Source organism: Triticum dicoccoides, chromosome 4B, assembly GCF_002162155.2.
Source record: "Triticum dicoccoides isolate Atlit2015 ecotype Zavitan chromosome 4B, WEW_v2.0, whole genome shotgun sequence".
Taxonomy (NCBI): domain Eukaryota; kingdom Viridiplantae; phylum Streptophyta; class Magnoliopsida; order Poales; family Poaceae; genus Triticum; species Triticum dicoccoides.
The window spans coordinates 36,218,771-36,235,800 of NC_041387.1; the positions used below are offsets into that span (position 1 = coordinate 36,218,771).

The 17,030-nt window shown below is 48.1% G+C and overlaps 1 protein-coding gene across 1 annotated transcript; it reads left to right on the top strand.

Moving 5' to 3' along the window:
- Positions 1–750: 750 nt before the first annotated feature.
- Positions 751–1,182, top strand: LOC119294556. Its single transcript, XM_037572761.1, has one exon. It carries the CDS (start codon positions 751–753, stop codon positions 1,180–1,182), a length of 432 nt encoding a protein of 143 aa, XP_037428658.1.
- The last annotated feature ends 15,848 nt before the right edge of the window (positions 1,183–17,030 follow it).

Sequence of the window (17,030 nt, forward strand, 5' to 3'; positions counted from 1 at the left end):
CTGAAGCAGGCTCCTCGTGCTTGGCATGCTCGTCTTGCAATGGCTCTTCGGGCTCATGGTTTGCATATTCGACCGTCTGACTCTGGTTGTCTTTCAACATATTCTGATGCAGACTGGGCTGGCAATCCGGATGACAGGCGATCCACGGGGGGTTATGCTGTCTTCTTTGGCTCTAACCTGATTGCCTGGAGTGCTCGGAAACAGGCTACTGTCTCGCGTAGCAGTACTGAGGCTGAGTATAAGGCTGTGGCCAATGCCACATCAGAGATTATCTGGGTACAGTCCTTGCTTCAGGAGTTAAGTATACCCCAATCACAGCCTCCGGTTCTTTGGTGTGATAACATCGGTGCTACATACCTTTCTGCAAATCCGGTATTCCATGCCCGAACGAAACACATTGAAGTTGACTATCACTTTGTGCGTGAACGTGTCTCTCAGAAGCAACTACAGATCAAGTTTATTTCTTCCCAGGATCAACTTGCTGACATCTTCACCAAGCCATTGCCTTTGCCACAGTTTGAGACTTACAGGCGCAATCTTACCCTTCTAGATTCATTAGAAAGTGGCTAAGATTGAGGGAGGGTGTTAGACTGTATTTACATGTGTATATTGTAACGTTGTATACCACCTCATTATATATATATATATGTGATAGGCCACCCCTAGAGGGTTGTGCCGGTTCCCCCCAAAGCCTATTGTCTTACACTCACCTAGCTACGTAACTAGTGCCTAGCAGAAACCCTCACGAAAATGGCACGGTGCTCGCGCGCTTGGCTCACACTGATTCTTCTCGCTTGTGCCCTTGTGCAGAGCTCTTACGGCTCGAGACCATCTCCAATGGGGTTGCAGAAGCCCGGGGTCGTGTCTCCGACGATGGTTCACGGCGCCGCTGAACCACGCCCCCACGACGACGGGGCGACCATAGTCCCGCCCTCCACGGAGGAGGGTGCGACCGGTCATGGTGGTGTTGTAGCAACTTCGGCGCTGACGGGCGGTGGTGTTGTGTCGTCGGAGCAGAGGAAGGGTACAGACGTGCCGGTGCTGCAGCAGGCGCTGGGAAGGATGCTGGGCTCGAAGATGGCGCGCCGGGTCCTGGGAGGGGAGGCGGAGGACTCGGCGGCGGGGCCGTCGTGCCACTCCAACAACGCGCACATCACCTGTGCCCCGCCGGCGCAGCACTGACCGGTGTGCTTCTTGCAGTGGTCTGGGAGCTAGCTAGTCCAGCTGATTCGTTCATCCCTTGTTGACGCTTTCCTGTAAATTAACAGTAGCTCTTTCGAACTCGTTCTTCCAGAAAATCTGAACCTTTCGTTATATATGATTACTAGTACGTACTCCTACTCCATCCGAAGATCGCCGGCCAAGACTTGATCCCATTTGAGCCTCAAGTATTTATAACTCGCAAAGGTGGTCGATCCTCATGCAGATGCATGGAGAACGCACGTACTCCCTCCGTCACTTTCCATGATTGTGTGTGACGACTGACGACTGACGAGAGACTCAGAGTGCGGGCGTGATGCAATCTGAGCATACCTTCCACGACGGCCGAGTCCAAACTTCAGTCGCACGAATGCGCGCACGCGTGCCTGTGGGTAGATGAAAGCGGACGTGATGCCAGGCAGAGTCCAAACCTACGTACGGAGGAATTCTGAAAGAACAAACGGCCGACAAATCCGCAAGTTTGACGATATGGAAAGTAATTAAACATGTCTGCTGTCTATCTTGAACTCTTGATTTTGTCTTTGCTTTCCAGTGTCTCAGTGCGTGGATGTGAATAGCGCGAAAAGGCTCCTTCCTTTCGTACGCTTACCATTCGAAAACCATCACACCCAAACCTAAGTTATCTTTTTTTTAACACAATTACAATTGCATATGCTCACATATAATCATCTCTATGAACACGAGCACACACACTCTATCACTATGAGCATATCCAGGCCGGCACGGGCGAAGCCTGGCCCGCAGCGGCGGCGGGGACTCCTTCCCTCCTAGCGCGGCGGTGGCGGCGCGGGTCGCCCCTGCGGGCAGTGGGGCTGCAAACGAGTTGAGTTCGAGCGAGTTGGACTTGGCTCAGCTCAACTCTTATTATAATTCGAGCGAGCTCAAATTGAGTGAAGCTCAAGATTGAGCTATAGAACAGGACTCGTGCTCAGCTTGTAACGATCTCGAGTCGATCTCGAGCTAGTTTCGAGCTAAATGAGACGACACATTTTTTAAAGTCTATGACTATTATTCCCACTAGATAAGGTAAAACTTGTCGTAGAAACATTAAAATATTTATCCCAATCAAAACGATGATAATATAAACTTCTTAGAATGACTTATTCTCTCTGTTTAACACATGGCTGACCACGTACCATAATATGGCCTAAATTTTCCCTACAATTAATTAAGCTTCCATGTTTGCTTGTAAATAAAATGGAGAAAAATCCTGGGCGATATATATAGTAATAAATTATCCTATCTAATTTAATATATGACATGATCATTTAACATAATTATATTATGCCGAACCATCAAGCTAAAATCGAGCAAACTAGTATTGACTCAAGATCAACTCCTTTCTCAACCGAGCTAAAGAAAGTGTTCATACCCAGCTCATTTTTTTGAGTCGATCTCGAGCCGAGCCAAAAAACGAGTCGATCTCGAGCGGCTCACGAGCCTCGAGCTTTTCTTGCAGCCCTAGCGGGCAGGGGCCCTGCTGCGGGCGGGGCGCAGTGGCGGGCCTGCGCGGGCTGGCGCTAGTGGTGCGGTCTCTCGTCGGAGCCGCGGTGGTTGCTCGGCGTCTGCGACGGACGCGCGGTGGTGGCTGCTCGTGTGCGGACCCGATCTGGGTCTGGGCGGGCCTGCAGCCGACGCGCGATTCTGGCGGCTGCCTCGGAGCTCGCTCGGCGAGTAGAGGCGTGGTGATGGCAGTGGTGCTCGACGGTGGGCGCAGGTGGTGGCCGCGGATTTGGCTCTGGCCGGTCCGGCGGCGCGGGCCGTAGGGGCCACCGGTGTGCAGGCGTTTGGGCAAAGGTGGAGGAGGGACCAGCGGCCGACGTGGCGGCTCTTGGGCTCTGGGGCGGCGGCCCCGGTTGAGGTGGTGGCGGCTTCGGCCAGGAGGTAGTGCGAGTCTGGTCGCGGTGGATCGTGGGATCCCGTGGCCAGAGTGAGGTCGGCCTCGGCAGGGGTGGTGGTTAGTGGGCGGCAGTCGGTGGTGGCAGGTGGGCGGCACATCTCCGGGAGAAATCCTTGCTCTCGTCTTCATCGGAGCCGACGACGGCGGCGCCTGCGGGTGCCGCAATCTTTCTTGGAAGCGTCGTCGTGGAGGTGCTCCTTCTCCCCATGGCTTGGGCTCCGGAAGGAAACTTCAGATCCGCTGGATCGGGTGATGGAGGCGTCTTCGCATCTTTCTCCTCCTTGGGGGCATTGTCTCGGAGCCGGCAACGATTGAGAGACTGGAGGATGATGGCATCTTCGTCGTCGATGGTGGCATCTTCGCCGCGTGGTTTGCTGAGGCGGGGCGCTGGTTTCTGTTTGGCAACGATGATGGCATCGAGAAGAGCTTGGGTCGGCGTGGTCTTCTGTAGTCGGTTCTTCCTGGCGTGTCCGAGGTGTTGGAAATATGCCCTAGAGGCAATAATAAAATGATTATTATTATATTTCCTCGTTCATGATAATTGTCTTTTATTCATGCTATAATTGTATTATCCGGAAATCGTAATACACGTGTGAATACATAGACAACCATACGTCCCTAGTAAGCCTCTAGTTGACTAGCTCGTTGGTCAACAGATAGTCATGGTTTCCTGACTATGGACATTAGATGTCGTTGACAACGGGATCACATCATTAGGAGAATGATGTGATGGACAAGACCCAATCCTAAGCAAGCACAAGATCGTGTAGTTCGTTTTGCTAGAGCTTTTCCAATGTCAAATATCTTTTCCTTAGACCATGAGATCGTGTAACTCCCGGATACCGTAGGAGTGCTTTGGGTGTACCAAACGCCACAACGTAACTGGGTGACTATAAAGGTGCACTACAGGTATCTCCGAAAGTGTCTGTTGGGTTGACACAGATCGAGACTGGGATTTGTCACTCCGTATAAACGGAGAGGTATCATTGGGCCCACTCGATAGTGCATCATCATAATGAGCTCAAAGTGACCAAGTGTCTGGTCACCGAATCATGCATTACGGTACGAGTAAAGTGACTTGCCGGTAACGAGATTGAACCAGGTATTGGGATACCGACGATCGAATCTTGGGCAAGTAACATACCGTCTGACAAAGGGAATTGTATACGGGGTTGCTTGAATCCTCGACATCGTGGTTCATCCGATGAGATCATCGAGGAGTATGTGGGATTCAACATGGATATCCAGATCTTGCTGTTGGTTATTGACCGGAGAGCCGTCTCGGTCATGTCTGCATATCTCCCGAACCCGTAGGGTCTACACACTTAAGGTTCGGTGACGCTAGGGTTGTATGAATATGAGTATGCAGCAAACCGAATGTTGTCCGGAGTCCCAGATGAGATCCCGGACGTCACGAGGAGTTCCGGAATGGTCCGGAGGTAAAGAATTATATATAGGAAGTGCTGTTTCGGCCATCGGGAAAGTTTCGGGGTCACCCGGTATTGTACCGGGACCACCGGAAGGGTCCCGGGGGTCCATCGGGTGGGGCCACCTATCCCGGAGGGCTCCGTGGGCTGAAGTGGGAGGGGAACCAACCCCTAGTGGGCTGGTGCGCCCCCCCTTGGCCCCCCCTGCGCCTAGGGTTGGAAACCCTAGGTGGGGGGGGGGGGGCGCACCACTTGCCTTGGGGGCACTCCAACCCCCCTGGCCGCCGGCCCCCTTGGGAGATTGCATCTCCCAGGGCCGGCGCCCCCCCTGGGGGCCAATATAAAGGAGGGCAAGGGGGAGGGCAGCCGCACCCTGTGTCTTGGCGCCTCCCTCCCCTGCTACACCTCGTCCTCCTCCCGCAGCAGCTTGGTGAAGCCCTGTCGGAGTTCTGCTGCATCCACCACTACGCCGTTGTGCTGATGGATCATCATCAACCTCTCCTTCCCCCTTCCTAGATCAAGAAGGAGGAGACGTCATCCGCTCCGTACGTGTGTTGAACGCGGAGGTGCTGTCCGTTCGGCACTTGGTCATCGGTGATTTGGATCACGGCGAGTACGACTCCATCATCACCGTTCTCTTGAACACGTCCGCACGCGATCTACAAGTGGTATGTAGATGCAATCTCTCTCCCATGACTCGTTGCTTAGATGAACTCATAGATGGATCTTGGTGAAACCATAGGAAAATTTTTAATTTTCTGCAACGTTCCCCAACAGTGGCATCATGAGCTAGGTCTATGCGTAGTTCTCTATTGCACGAGTAGAACATAATTTTGTTGTGGGCGTAGATCTTGTCAACTTGCTTGCCGCTACTAGTCTTTTCTTGCTTCAGCGGTATTGTGGGATGAAGCGGCCCGGACCGACCTTACACGTACGCTTACGTGAGACAGGTTCCACCGACTGACATGCACTAGTTGCATAAGGTGGCTAGCGGGTGTCTGTCTCTCCTACTTTAGTTGGAGCGGATTAGATGAAAAGGGTCCTTATGAAGGGTAAATAGAAGTTGACAATATCACGTTGTGGTTATTCGTAGGTAAGAAAATGTTCTTGCTAGAACCCAATTGCAGCCACGTAAAAGATGCAACAACAATTAGAGGACGTCTAACTTGTTTTTGCAGCAATTGTCATGTGATGTGATATGGCCAGAAATTGTGATGAATGATGAATGATATATTGTGATGTATGAGATCATGTTCTTGTAATAGGAATCACGACTTGCATGTCGATGAGTATGACAACCGGCAGGAGCCATAGGAGTTGTCTTTATTTTTGTATGACCTGCGTGTCATTGAAGAACGCCATGTAAATTACTTTACGTTATTGCTAAACGCGTTAGCCATAGAAGTAGAAGTAGTCGTTGGCGTGACAACTTCATGAAGACACGATGATGGAGATGATGATGATGGAGATCATGGTGTCATGCCGGTGACGAAGATGATCATGGAACCCCAAAGATGGAGATCAAAGGAGCTATATGATATTGGCCATATCATGTCACTATTATATAATTTCATGTGATGTTTATTATGTTTATGCATCTTGTTTACTTAGAACGACGGTAGTAAATAAGATGATCCCTTATAATAATTTCAAGAAAGTGTTCCCCCTAACTGTGCGTCGTTGCTAAAGTTCGTCGTTTCGAAGCACCACGTGATGATCGAGTGTGATAGATCCTTACGTTCACATACAACGGGTGTAAGACAGTTTTACACATGCATAAACACTTAGGGTTAACTTGACGAGCCTAGCATGTACAGACATGGCCTCGGAACACAAGAGACCGAAAGGTCGAACTTGAGTCGTATGGAAGATACGATCAACATGGAGATGTTCACCGATGATGACTAGTCCGTCTCACGTGATGATCGGACACGGCCTAGTCGACTCGGATCGTGTAACACTTAGATGACTAGAGGGATGTCTAATCTGAGTGGGAGTTCATTAAATAATTTGATTAGCTGAACTTAATTATCATGAACTTAGTCTAAAGTCTTTGCAAAATATGTCTTGTAGATCAAATGGCCAACACTCATGTCAACATGAACTTCAACGCGTTCCTAGAGAAAACCAAAGTTGAAAGATGATGGCAGCAACTATTCGGACTGGGTCCGGAACCTGAGGATCATCCTCATTGCAGCCAAGAAAGATTATGTCCTAGATGCACCGCTAGGTGAAGCACCCATCCCAGAGAACCAAGACGTTATGAACACTTGGCAATCACGTGCTGATGATTACTCCCTCGTTCAGTGCGGCATGCTTTACAGCTTAGAACCGGGGCTCCAAAAGCGTTTTGAGCGACACGGAGCATATGAGATGTTCGAGGAGCTGAAAATGGTTTTCCAAGCTCATGACCGGGTCGAGAGATATGAAGTCTCCGACAAGTTCTATAGTTGTAAGATGGAGGAAAACAGCTCAGTCAGTGAGCACATACTCAAAATGTCTGGGTTGCACAACCGCCTGTCCCAGCTGGAGATCAACCTCCCAGACGAGGCGGTCATTGACAGAATCCTTCAGTCGCTCCCACCGAGCTACAAGAGCTTTGTGTTGAACTACAATATGCAGGGGATGGTGAAGACCATTCCTGAAGTATTTTCAATGCTGAAGTCAGCAGAGGTTGAAATCAAGAAAGAACATCAAGTGTTGATGGTCAATAAGACCACTAAGTTCAAGAAGGGCAAGGGTAAGAAGAACTTCAAGAAGGACGGAAAAGATGTTGCCGCGCCCGGTAAGCCAGTTGCCGGGAAGAAGTCAAAGAATGGACCCAAGCCTGAGACTGAGTGCTTTTATTGCAAAGGGGAGGGTCACTGGAAGCGGAACTGCCCCAAATACTTAGCGGACAAAAAGGCCGGCAACACTAAAGTATATTTGATATACATGTAATTGATGTGTACCTTACCAGTACTCATAGTAACTCCTGGGTATTTGATACCGGTGCCGTTGCTCATATTTGTAACTCACAGCAGGAGCTGCGGAATAAGCGGAGACTGGCGAAGGACGAGGTGACGATGCGCGTCGGGAATGGTTCCAAGGTCGATGTGATCGCGGTCGGCACACTACCTCTACATTTACCTACGGGATTAGTTTTAAACCTCAATAATTGTTATTTAGTGCCAAGTTTGAGCATGAACATTGTATCTGGATCTCGTTTGATGCGAGATGGCTACTCATTTAAATCCGAGAATAATGGTTGTTCTATTTATATGAGAGATATGTTTTATGGTCATGCCCCGATGGTCAATGGTTTATTCTTAATGAATCTTGAAGGTAATGTTACATATATTCATAGTGTGAATACCAAAAGATGTAAAGTTGATAACGATAGTCTCACATACTTGTGGCACTGCCACCTTGGTCACATTGGTATCAAGCGCATGAAGAAGCTCCATGCTGATGGACTTTTAGAGTCTCTCGATTATGAATCATTTGACACATGCGAACCATGCCTCATGGGCAAAATGACCAAGACTTCATTCTCCGGAACAATGGAGCGAGCAACCAACTTATTGGAAATCATACATACTGATGTGTGTGGTCCAATGAGCGTTGAGGCTCGCGGAGGATATCGTTATGTTCTCACTCTCACTGATGAATTAAGTAGATATGGGTATGTCTACTTGATGAAACACAAGTCTGAGACCTTTGAAAAGTTCAAGGAATTTCAGAATGAAGTAGAGAATCAACATGACCGAAAGATAAAATTCTTACGATCGGATCGTGAAGGAGAATATTTAAGTCACGAATTTGGTACACACTTAAAGAAATATGGAATCGTTTCACAACTCACGCCGCCTGGAACACCTCAGCGTAACAGTGTGTCCGAACGTCGTAATCGCACTCTATTGGATATGGTGCGATCTATGATGTCTCTTACCGATTTACCGCTATCATTTTGGGGATACGCTCTAGAGACAGCTACATTCACTTTAAATAGGGCACCGTATAAATCCGTTGAGACGACACCGTATGAATTATGGTTTGGGAAGAAACCTAAGCTGTCGTTTCAAAAAGTTTGGGGATGCGATGGTTATGTCAAGAAACTTCAACCTGAAAAGCTCGAACCCAAGTCGGAAAAATGCGTCTTCATAGGATACCCTAAGGAAACCATTGGGTATACCTTCTACCTTAGATACGAAGGCAAGATCTTTGTTGCCAAGAACGGATCCTTTCTGGAAAAAGAGTTTCTCTCGAAAGGAGTTAGTGGGAGGAAAGTAGAACTCGATGAAGTACTACCTCTTGAACCGGAAAGTAGTGCAGCTCAGAAAAATGTTCCTGTGGTGCCTACACCGACTGGAGAGGAAATTAATGATGATGATCAAGGTACTTCGGTCAAGTTTCTACTGAACTTCATAGGTCCACTAGGACACGTTCCACACCAGAGTGGTATGGCAACCCTGTCCTGGAAATCATGTTGTTAGACAACGGTGAACCTTCGAACTATGAAGAAGCGATGGCGGGCCCAGATTCCAACAAATGGCTAGAAGCCATGCAATCCGAGATAGAATCCATGTATGAAAACAAAGTATGGACTTTGATTGACTTGCCCGATGATCGGTGAGCGATAGAAAACAAATGGATCTTTAAGAAGAAGACGGACGCGGATGGTAATGTCACCATCTATAAAGCTCGACTTGTCGCTAAGGGTTATCGGCAAGTTCAAGGGATTGACTACGATGAGACTTTCTCTCCCGTAGCGAAGCTTAAGTCCGTCCGAATCATGTTAGCAATTGCCGCATACTATGATTATGAGATATGGCAGATGGACGTCAAAACGGCATTCCTTAACGGTTATCTTAAGGAAGAGTTGTATATGATGCAGCCGGAAGGTTTTGTCGATCCTAAGAATGCTAACAAAGTATGCAAGCTCCAGTGATCCATTTATGGGCTGGTGCAAGCATCTCGGAGTTGGAACATTCACTTTGATGAGATGATCAAAGCGTTTGGGTTTATGCAGACTTATGGAGAAGCCTGCGTTTACAAGAAAGTGAGTGGGAGCTCTGTAGCATTTCTCATATTATACGTAGATGACATACTTTTGATGGGAAATGATATAGAATTCTTGGACAGCATTAAGGCCTACTTGAATAAGTGTTTTTCAATGAAGGACCTTGGAGAAGCTGCTTACATATTAGGCATCAAAATCTATAGGGATAGATCGAGACGCCTCATAGGTATTTCACAAAGCACATACCTTGATAAGATTTTGAAGAAGTTCAAAATGGATCAGTCCAAGAAAGGGTTCTTGCCTGTATTGCAAGGTGTGAGATTGAGCTCGGCTCAATGCCCGACCACGGCAAAAGATAAAGAAGAGATGAGTGTCACCCCCTATGCCTCAGCCATAGGATCTATTATGTATGCCATGTTGTATACCAGACCTGATGTAAACCTTGCCGTAAGTTTGGTAGGAAGTCCTAAGTAATCCCGGCAAGGAACACTGCACAGCGGTCAAGAATATCCTGAAGTACCTAAAAAGGACAAAGGACATGTTTCTCGTTTATGGAGGTGACGAAGAGCTCGTCGTAAAGGGTTACGTCGACGCTAGCTTCGACACAGATCTGGATGACTCTAAGTCACAAACCGGATACGTGTATATGTTGAATGGTGGAGCAGTAAGCTGGTGCAGCTGCAAGCAGAGCGTCGTGACGGGATCTACATGTGAAGCGGAGTACATGGCAGCCTCAGAGGCAGCGCATGAAGAGATTTGGGTGAAGGAGTTCATCACCGACCTAGGAGTCATACCCAATGCGTCAGGGCCAATCAAACTCTTCTGTGACAACACTGGAGCTATTGCCCTCGCAAAGGAACCCAGGTTTCACAAGAAGACCAGGCACATCAAGCGTCGTTTCAACTCCATCCGTGAAAATGTTCAAGATGGAGGCATAGATATTTGCAAAGTACATACGGATCTGAATGTCGCAGATCCGTTGACTAAACCTCTTCCGCGAGCAAAACATGATCAACACCAGAAATCTATGGGTGTTCGATTCATCACAATGTAACTAGATTATTGACTCTAGTGCAAGTGGGAGACTGTTGAAAATATACCCTAGAGGCAATAATAGAAGGATTATTATTATATTTCCTTGTTCGTGATAATTGTCTTTTATTCATGCTATAATTGTATTATCCGGAAATCTTAATACACGTGTGAATACATAGACAACAATACGTCCCTAGTAAGCCTCTAGTTGACTAGCTCGTTGGTCAACAGATAGTCATGGTTTCCTGACTATGGACATTAGATATCGTTGACAACGGGATCACATCATTAGGAGAATGATGTGATGGACAAGACCCAATCCTAAGCATAGCACAACATCGTATAGTTCGTTTTGCTAGAGCTTTTCCAATGTCAAGTATCTTTTCCTTAGACCATGAGATCATGTAACTCCCGGATACCGTAGGAGTGCTTTGGGTGTACCAAACGCCACAACGTAACTGGGTGACTATAAAGGTGCACTACAGGTATCTCCAAAAGTGTCTGTTGGGTTGACACGGATCGAGACTGGGATTTGTCACTCCGTATAAACGGAGAGGTATCACTGGGCCCACTCGATAGTGCATCATCATAATGAGCTCAAAGTGACCAAGTGTCTGGTCACGGGATCATGCATTACGGTACGAGTAAAGTGACTTGCCGGTAACGAGATTGAACCAGGTATTGGGATACCGACGATCGAATCTCGGGCAAGTAACATACCGTCTGACAAAGGGAATTGTATACGGGGTTGCTTCAATCCTCGACATCGTGGTTCATCCGATGAGATCATCGAGGAGTATGTGGGAGCCAACATGGGTATCCAGATCCCGTTGTTGGTTATTGACCGGAGAGCCGTCTCGGTCATGTCTGCATATCTCCCGAACCCGTAGGGTTCTACACACTTAAGGTTCGGTGACGCTAGGGTTGTATGAATATGAGTATGCAGCAAACCGATTGTTGTTCGGAGTCCCGGATGAGATCCCGGACGTCACGAGGAGTTCCGGAATGGTCCGGAGGTAAAGAATTATATATAGGAAGTGCTGTTTCGGCCATCGGAAAAGTTTCGGGGTCACACGGTATTGTACCGGGACCACCGAAAGGGTCCCGGGGGTCCACCGGGTGGGGCCACCTATCCCGAAGGGCCCCGTGGGCTGAAGTGGGAGGGGAACCAACCCCTAGTGGGATGGTGCAGCCCCCCTTGGGCCCCCCTGCGCCTAGGGTTGGAAACCCTAGGTGGGGGGGGGGCGCACCACTTGCCTTGGGGGGCACTCCAACCCCCCTGGCCGCCGCCCCCCTTGGGATATTGCATCTCCCAGGGCCGCCTCCCCTGGGGGCCTATATAAAGGAGGGCAAGGGGGAGGGCAGCCGCACCCTGTGTCTTGGCGCCTCCTTCCCCTGCTACACCTTGTCCTCCTCCTGCAGCAGCTTGGCGAAGCCCTGCCGGAGTTCTGCTGCATCCACCACTACGTCGTTGTGCTGCTGGATCATCATCAACCTCTCCTTCCCCCTTGCTAGATCAAGAAGGATGAGACGTCATCCGCTCCGTACGTGTGTTGAACGCGGAGGTGCTGTCCGTTCGGCACTTGGTCATCGGTGATTTGGATCACGGCGAGTACGACTCCATCATCACCGTTCTCTTGAACGCTTCCGCACGCGATCTACAAGTGGTATGTAGATGCAATCTCTCTCCCATGACTCGTTGCTTAGATGAACTCATAGATGGATCTTGGTGAAACCGTTGGAAATTTTTTAATTTTCTGCAACGTTCCCCAACACGAGGTGCTCTTTTGGGCATGGTCGGCGCAAATCCTGCATATTTCCCTTGTGTCGCTCGTCGTCAATGTCGGAGCTGTTGATTGCTTGCGCGTGTGTCCATCCGTTGGCATGTGCCGTCGTGGCTTCTGTTCATGTCGGTGACCAGGTTGGTCGGTGGTGCCCATGTCATGTGGGTTGTGTTGTATCGGCTTTAGCCCGGTTTTCCATTAATTAACCGGGCAACTCTCTTCTTCTTAATCAATGAAATTGGCAAGTCTTTTGCGTCGTTTCAAAAAAAAAATCCAGGCCGGCACAGAATTTGCGAAGTCACCACAGACGTCCTGTAATCAAAGGAAGCATCTCCTCTCATTGAATAAATATCACCGGAAAGACTAAAATGAATCTAGAAAAATGCAAACACCAGCACAAAACTTAAGACCTAAACCCTGATGGACTGATTTCACCACAAGCAACCTAATCATCTGAACTTCGCTCAGACCGGAACCGAAGTGCATGCATGGCCAGCCAGCCGGGGTGGGCGTACATATCTAGATATAAATATCTGCAACACTTTTAGCTCCTTTAATTTTCACAAGGTGGTCTCTTTGGGGAAAATGGGCGTCCTTTGTCTCCTCGTCGTTACATTTTGGTTTCACTCTGTAAATCCCTCGATACGAGAGTTCAAAATCGTGATGTCAAATACATGTGTTTAGATGAATTTTGTAATACATTTTTAGGCGATTTCTACTGGTTTTGCCAAAGTCATTCTAGTAAACCGACTACATACAACATCCACACATTTGCATTCTTCCACTGTATTTGGAGATGGTTTGGCGGGGCAGGGCATAGTTTACCTTAACTATGCATGCATGGAAGCATGCATGCAGTGTGAACCTGGCGAAACTCGTGTGCTCCTATGCAACTCCCCGCGACCACCATCCCATTGTATATACTCTACTCTGCAAGCCAGATATGCAGCACTTTTACAGCTCAGCGAATCCTTGATACTCCTATACTACTGTAGAGTGTAGTAGTAATATATGTAGTGTAGTAGTAGTATATCACAAATGGTCCGCGTGTTACGTGCAACACCACGCGCCGACAGGCGCTGCATGCATGTTTGTCATGCCAGACACGGCCGGCAGGAGGCAGACTGTCTATCCGTTTCAACTTCAAACTTTGCTGCTCCATGCTCAAGAATCGAGATGATAGTACTATGCCGATGTGTAGTGTATTCTTCACCCGCAAGGCCTCGTCACATGCTCGGTGAAACCTGTGTACGTGGGACGGCTTTCCTCGCCATTGCCTAGTCGTTTCGGTCTATCTTCTTCACGTACACGTCCGAGAGCCCCTATAAATACGTCCTGTTTGCCTGTGCATCTCAGCACTGCAAGCATTGCAGTAACAGTTCTATTCTTAATTTGTCACTCGTTTGGTAAAAGAGCCACCCACTACTCGGTAGTTGAACATATAAATGATGAAGGGGGTGCTACTGCTAGGCAGTCTCGTTGCATCCACGTCCTCGCTATTCCTCGCTATGAATAGTGCAAATATAAATGATGAAGGGGGTGTAGGCAGTCTCGTTGCATCCACGTCCTCGCTATTCCTCGCTATGAATAGTGCAAAGCAGCTGGCGAGCGAGCGAAAAAAACTAGCGAGAGATAGATCCCTGCAGCCACCGCACGCTTCCTCCATCTCTCCCCTCTCGCACCATCCACTTCCTCCCTCTGCGCCGCCTCCTCTCCTCCCGATTCGCGTCCTCCTCCTCTCCTCCTCGCGCGCCTCCTCTCATCTCCTCCTCGCGCGCCTCCTCTCATCTCCACCTCCTCTCCAGCTGCCGCCGCTGCGCCAGGGCCTTGCCTCGCTCTGCAGTTTGTCGCGCGCCTTCTGTCATCTCCGCCTCCTCTCCTGCTGCCACCGCCGCGCCAGGGCCTCGCCTCGCCCTCACCGCCGTTGGGTGACCTCCCAGCCCTTGTTTTCCGCCTCATCGCCCTGGCAACCTTGAGCTCGAGCCGAGGAGCGGCCCGTGTCGCGTGGTGGCCCAGATGTGTCCGCCCAGTCCTCTGCCTCGACGAGCGCGGCCTCGGTCTGGCCTCGGCAGGAGGAGCTCGAACCGAGGAGTGCGGCCTCGATCCGCAGTCGGCAGGAGGTGAGCAGCAGCCGGTCATGCGGTGTTGGCCGTGGAGGAGGAAGGAGCTCATGTGGCTAGGGTTCGGCTACCCTCGTCATTGATCTCCTCTCTCCCTCTCTCTCGTGCAACTACCGTCGACCCCCACTGACCCCCCATCCCAGTGCAGCGCCGGAGTTCAGCGGCATAGGAGGAGAGGATCGACAACGGCGCAGCAGAGGAGCCCGCTGCTGGTCGGCCCGACGCATCTACTCCGCTCCAGCCTCCTCTGCCGTGGGCCGAGAGGGGAAGCTGCGCCATTGCTGGCGGCGAGTTCTGAAGCTCTTTTTAGTTCCTCCAATCTAGATTTCTAATTAATTTCATTCTAAAGTGTGCAAATGGTCGTGACTTATCAGGGAGGATAATATTCGCTTGAAGGCCCAAAATATTTAGCTGGTAGGATCGCATATTTCTATGATTCATCTATCTCTCTAATTCTCACCTTACAGATCAACCCTATATATCTCCCTGCACCCTTCTAATTTTTTTTTTGAAACAAGGCAAAAGATTTGCCATTTCATTGATTAAGAAGGAAGTCATAGACAAAAGTCGCAAAGCGGCTAAAAGAGAAAAACAGTAAGAGGTCTACTCTCGCGGCATGACAACACTCATGTGCTTCGCTCCGGCCATCGCCCAAAGAGACACCTCCGTTTTGATCTTACTGATAAGAACCATGGAAGGGATGGCCGTGTTTCTGAAGACTCTGGCATTGCGCTCCGTCCATATCTCCCATGAGATAAGCATCATCAAGGAGGCGAGCGCCTTAGGGGATCCAAGGCGAATCTGAAGGTTGCCGTTCCACCATGCTCTCACCGAAGTCATTGTCTGCCAAGCCGCCGTAGTGATGTGATGCATTCCAAGCCACGGGAGAATATTGTTCCAAATGCGGGTGGTGTAGCGACATTGGAAAAGGAGGTGGGCGGCCGACTCTTGGCATTGCTGACATAGAGGGCAGAGGCCACAGTTTGGCCAGCCGTCGCACCCTTCTAAATATGGTGCTGCTACAGCTTTTCCCCTACATGGATATATGTATGAGATTTCTTTGTTTAGGTATTTCCTGTGATAGAAACAGGTGCATTTTGTTTACATTTTGCCATGCTGGATTTTAGATACGATGTTGATGCCTACAATTCTTTTTACTGAATTTATGTGGCAGATGAGAACTAATACATTACTGTCATCAATCCTTTTGCTTTTCTGTACAGGTAGGAACATGATACTACACGTGATCTTTTCGCAAAATAAAAACTGCTTGCAACAGAGATGATGCCTCTAATTTTAGTTAGCTAATGCCTGATGCTATATGGGATTTTTTTTTGTACTGAAGGAACTGTGTACATAATGAACCATATATTACTAATCCAGTGATTTCTGCTCATTACTAATCTAATGTGTTGTTTACTTGTTATAGACACTGCTGCATTTGTTGTCCATTTTGCCACCGTGAGCTTCAGGTAACTACTTCATGTGCAAATATGCCAATGGATAACATCCTCAGGATTAACAAGTTCCTGTGTGCTGCTGCTCTTACTATTGATGGCTTTTTCCTCTGGAGTACCAAGAAAAATAGCAGGTAACAAAATTTCTCTTTTTGTGACTTCTTAAATGTTTGTTTCTTGAATGAGTCCACTCATTTTGTATTTCGCTGTGCTATTGAAAGTTTTGTGATGCTTACTGTCTAGCTGATTTTTTTTGTAAATCAATAGTTAAGAAGATGTTGATTTACACACCTAGATGGAGGGAGTAGTTTGTATGCCAGTAAAGGCTGTATGTTAAGTGGTAAAAAAGAAGTAACATACTAATTAGATTATTTTATATTTGTATTTGCTTTGCCTTTTATCTTCCTACAATAGTCGGTTGTTTTTGGCACTCTGTGCAAGTGGTACATCATCGAAAGACATTGGAACGCTGTTTTTTTTATTTTAACGATTTTTATTTTAGCTACCCAATTTTGTCTTGAAGGTTGTCTAAGATGAGTTTCACTTCTTTGTTCAGATCATCCCTGTAGTAGAAGCCATGCAAGCGCCATGTAAAATGGTTTTGAATCGGAATCGAAGCCATCTGTTGGAAGTAACATCTGTAGGGACTGAACCTGTATGCCACTCCCAGTAATAAAGAGTGAAGGCAATAACAACATTGTTTGTTGTTGGTTTATAATCGGTGAGTTCCTACTCCTTGGATTCACATGTTTATTGCCTGCACACCTTGGCTAGGATATGTTGTTTCTTAATATTACTCACAAGTCTGAATCTTTTAATTATTTGTACAATTTTTTTAATTATAGGAGTATTGGCCATCGTTTATTCTTGGTATGCACATCAAATTTTCAGATATTCTTAATTGTGGATGTACCTTTAGGTTTCGTGAAATAGATATGCATCATATATTGATGCGTGTCCTAAGCAGCAGATCATTACTATAGTTTATGTAGTGTCAAAACCTTACATTATGTGCCTTCTTTTAAGTTTTCACATAAAGCTAGGGTGTTCCTCTGTTGAGAGAGTTTGGACTAAACCGCTTCCG

What these genes read in the sequence shown, in the direction of transcription:
- LOC119294556 (XM_037572761.1), top strand. Translation starts at nt 751, where the DNA reads ATGGCACGGTGCTCGCGCGCTTGGCTCACACTGATTCTTCTCGCTTGT.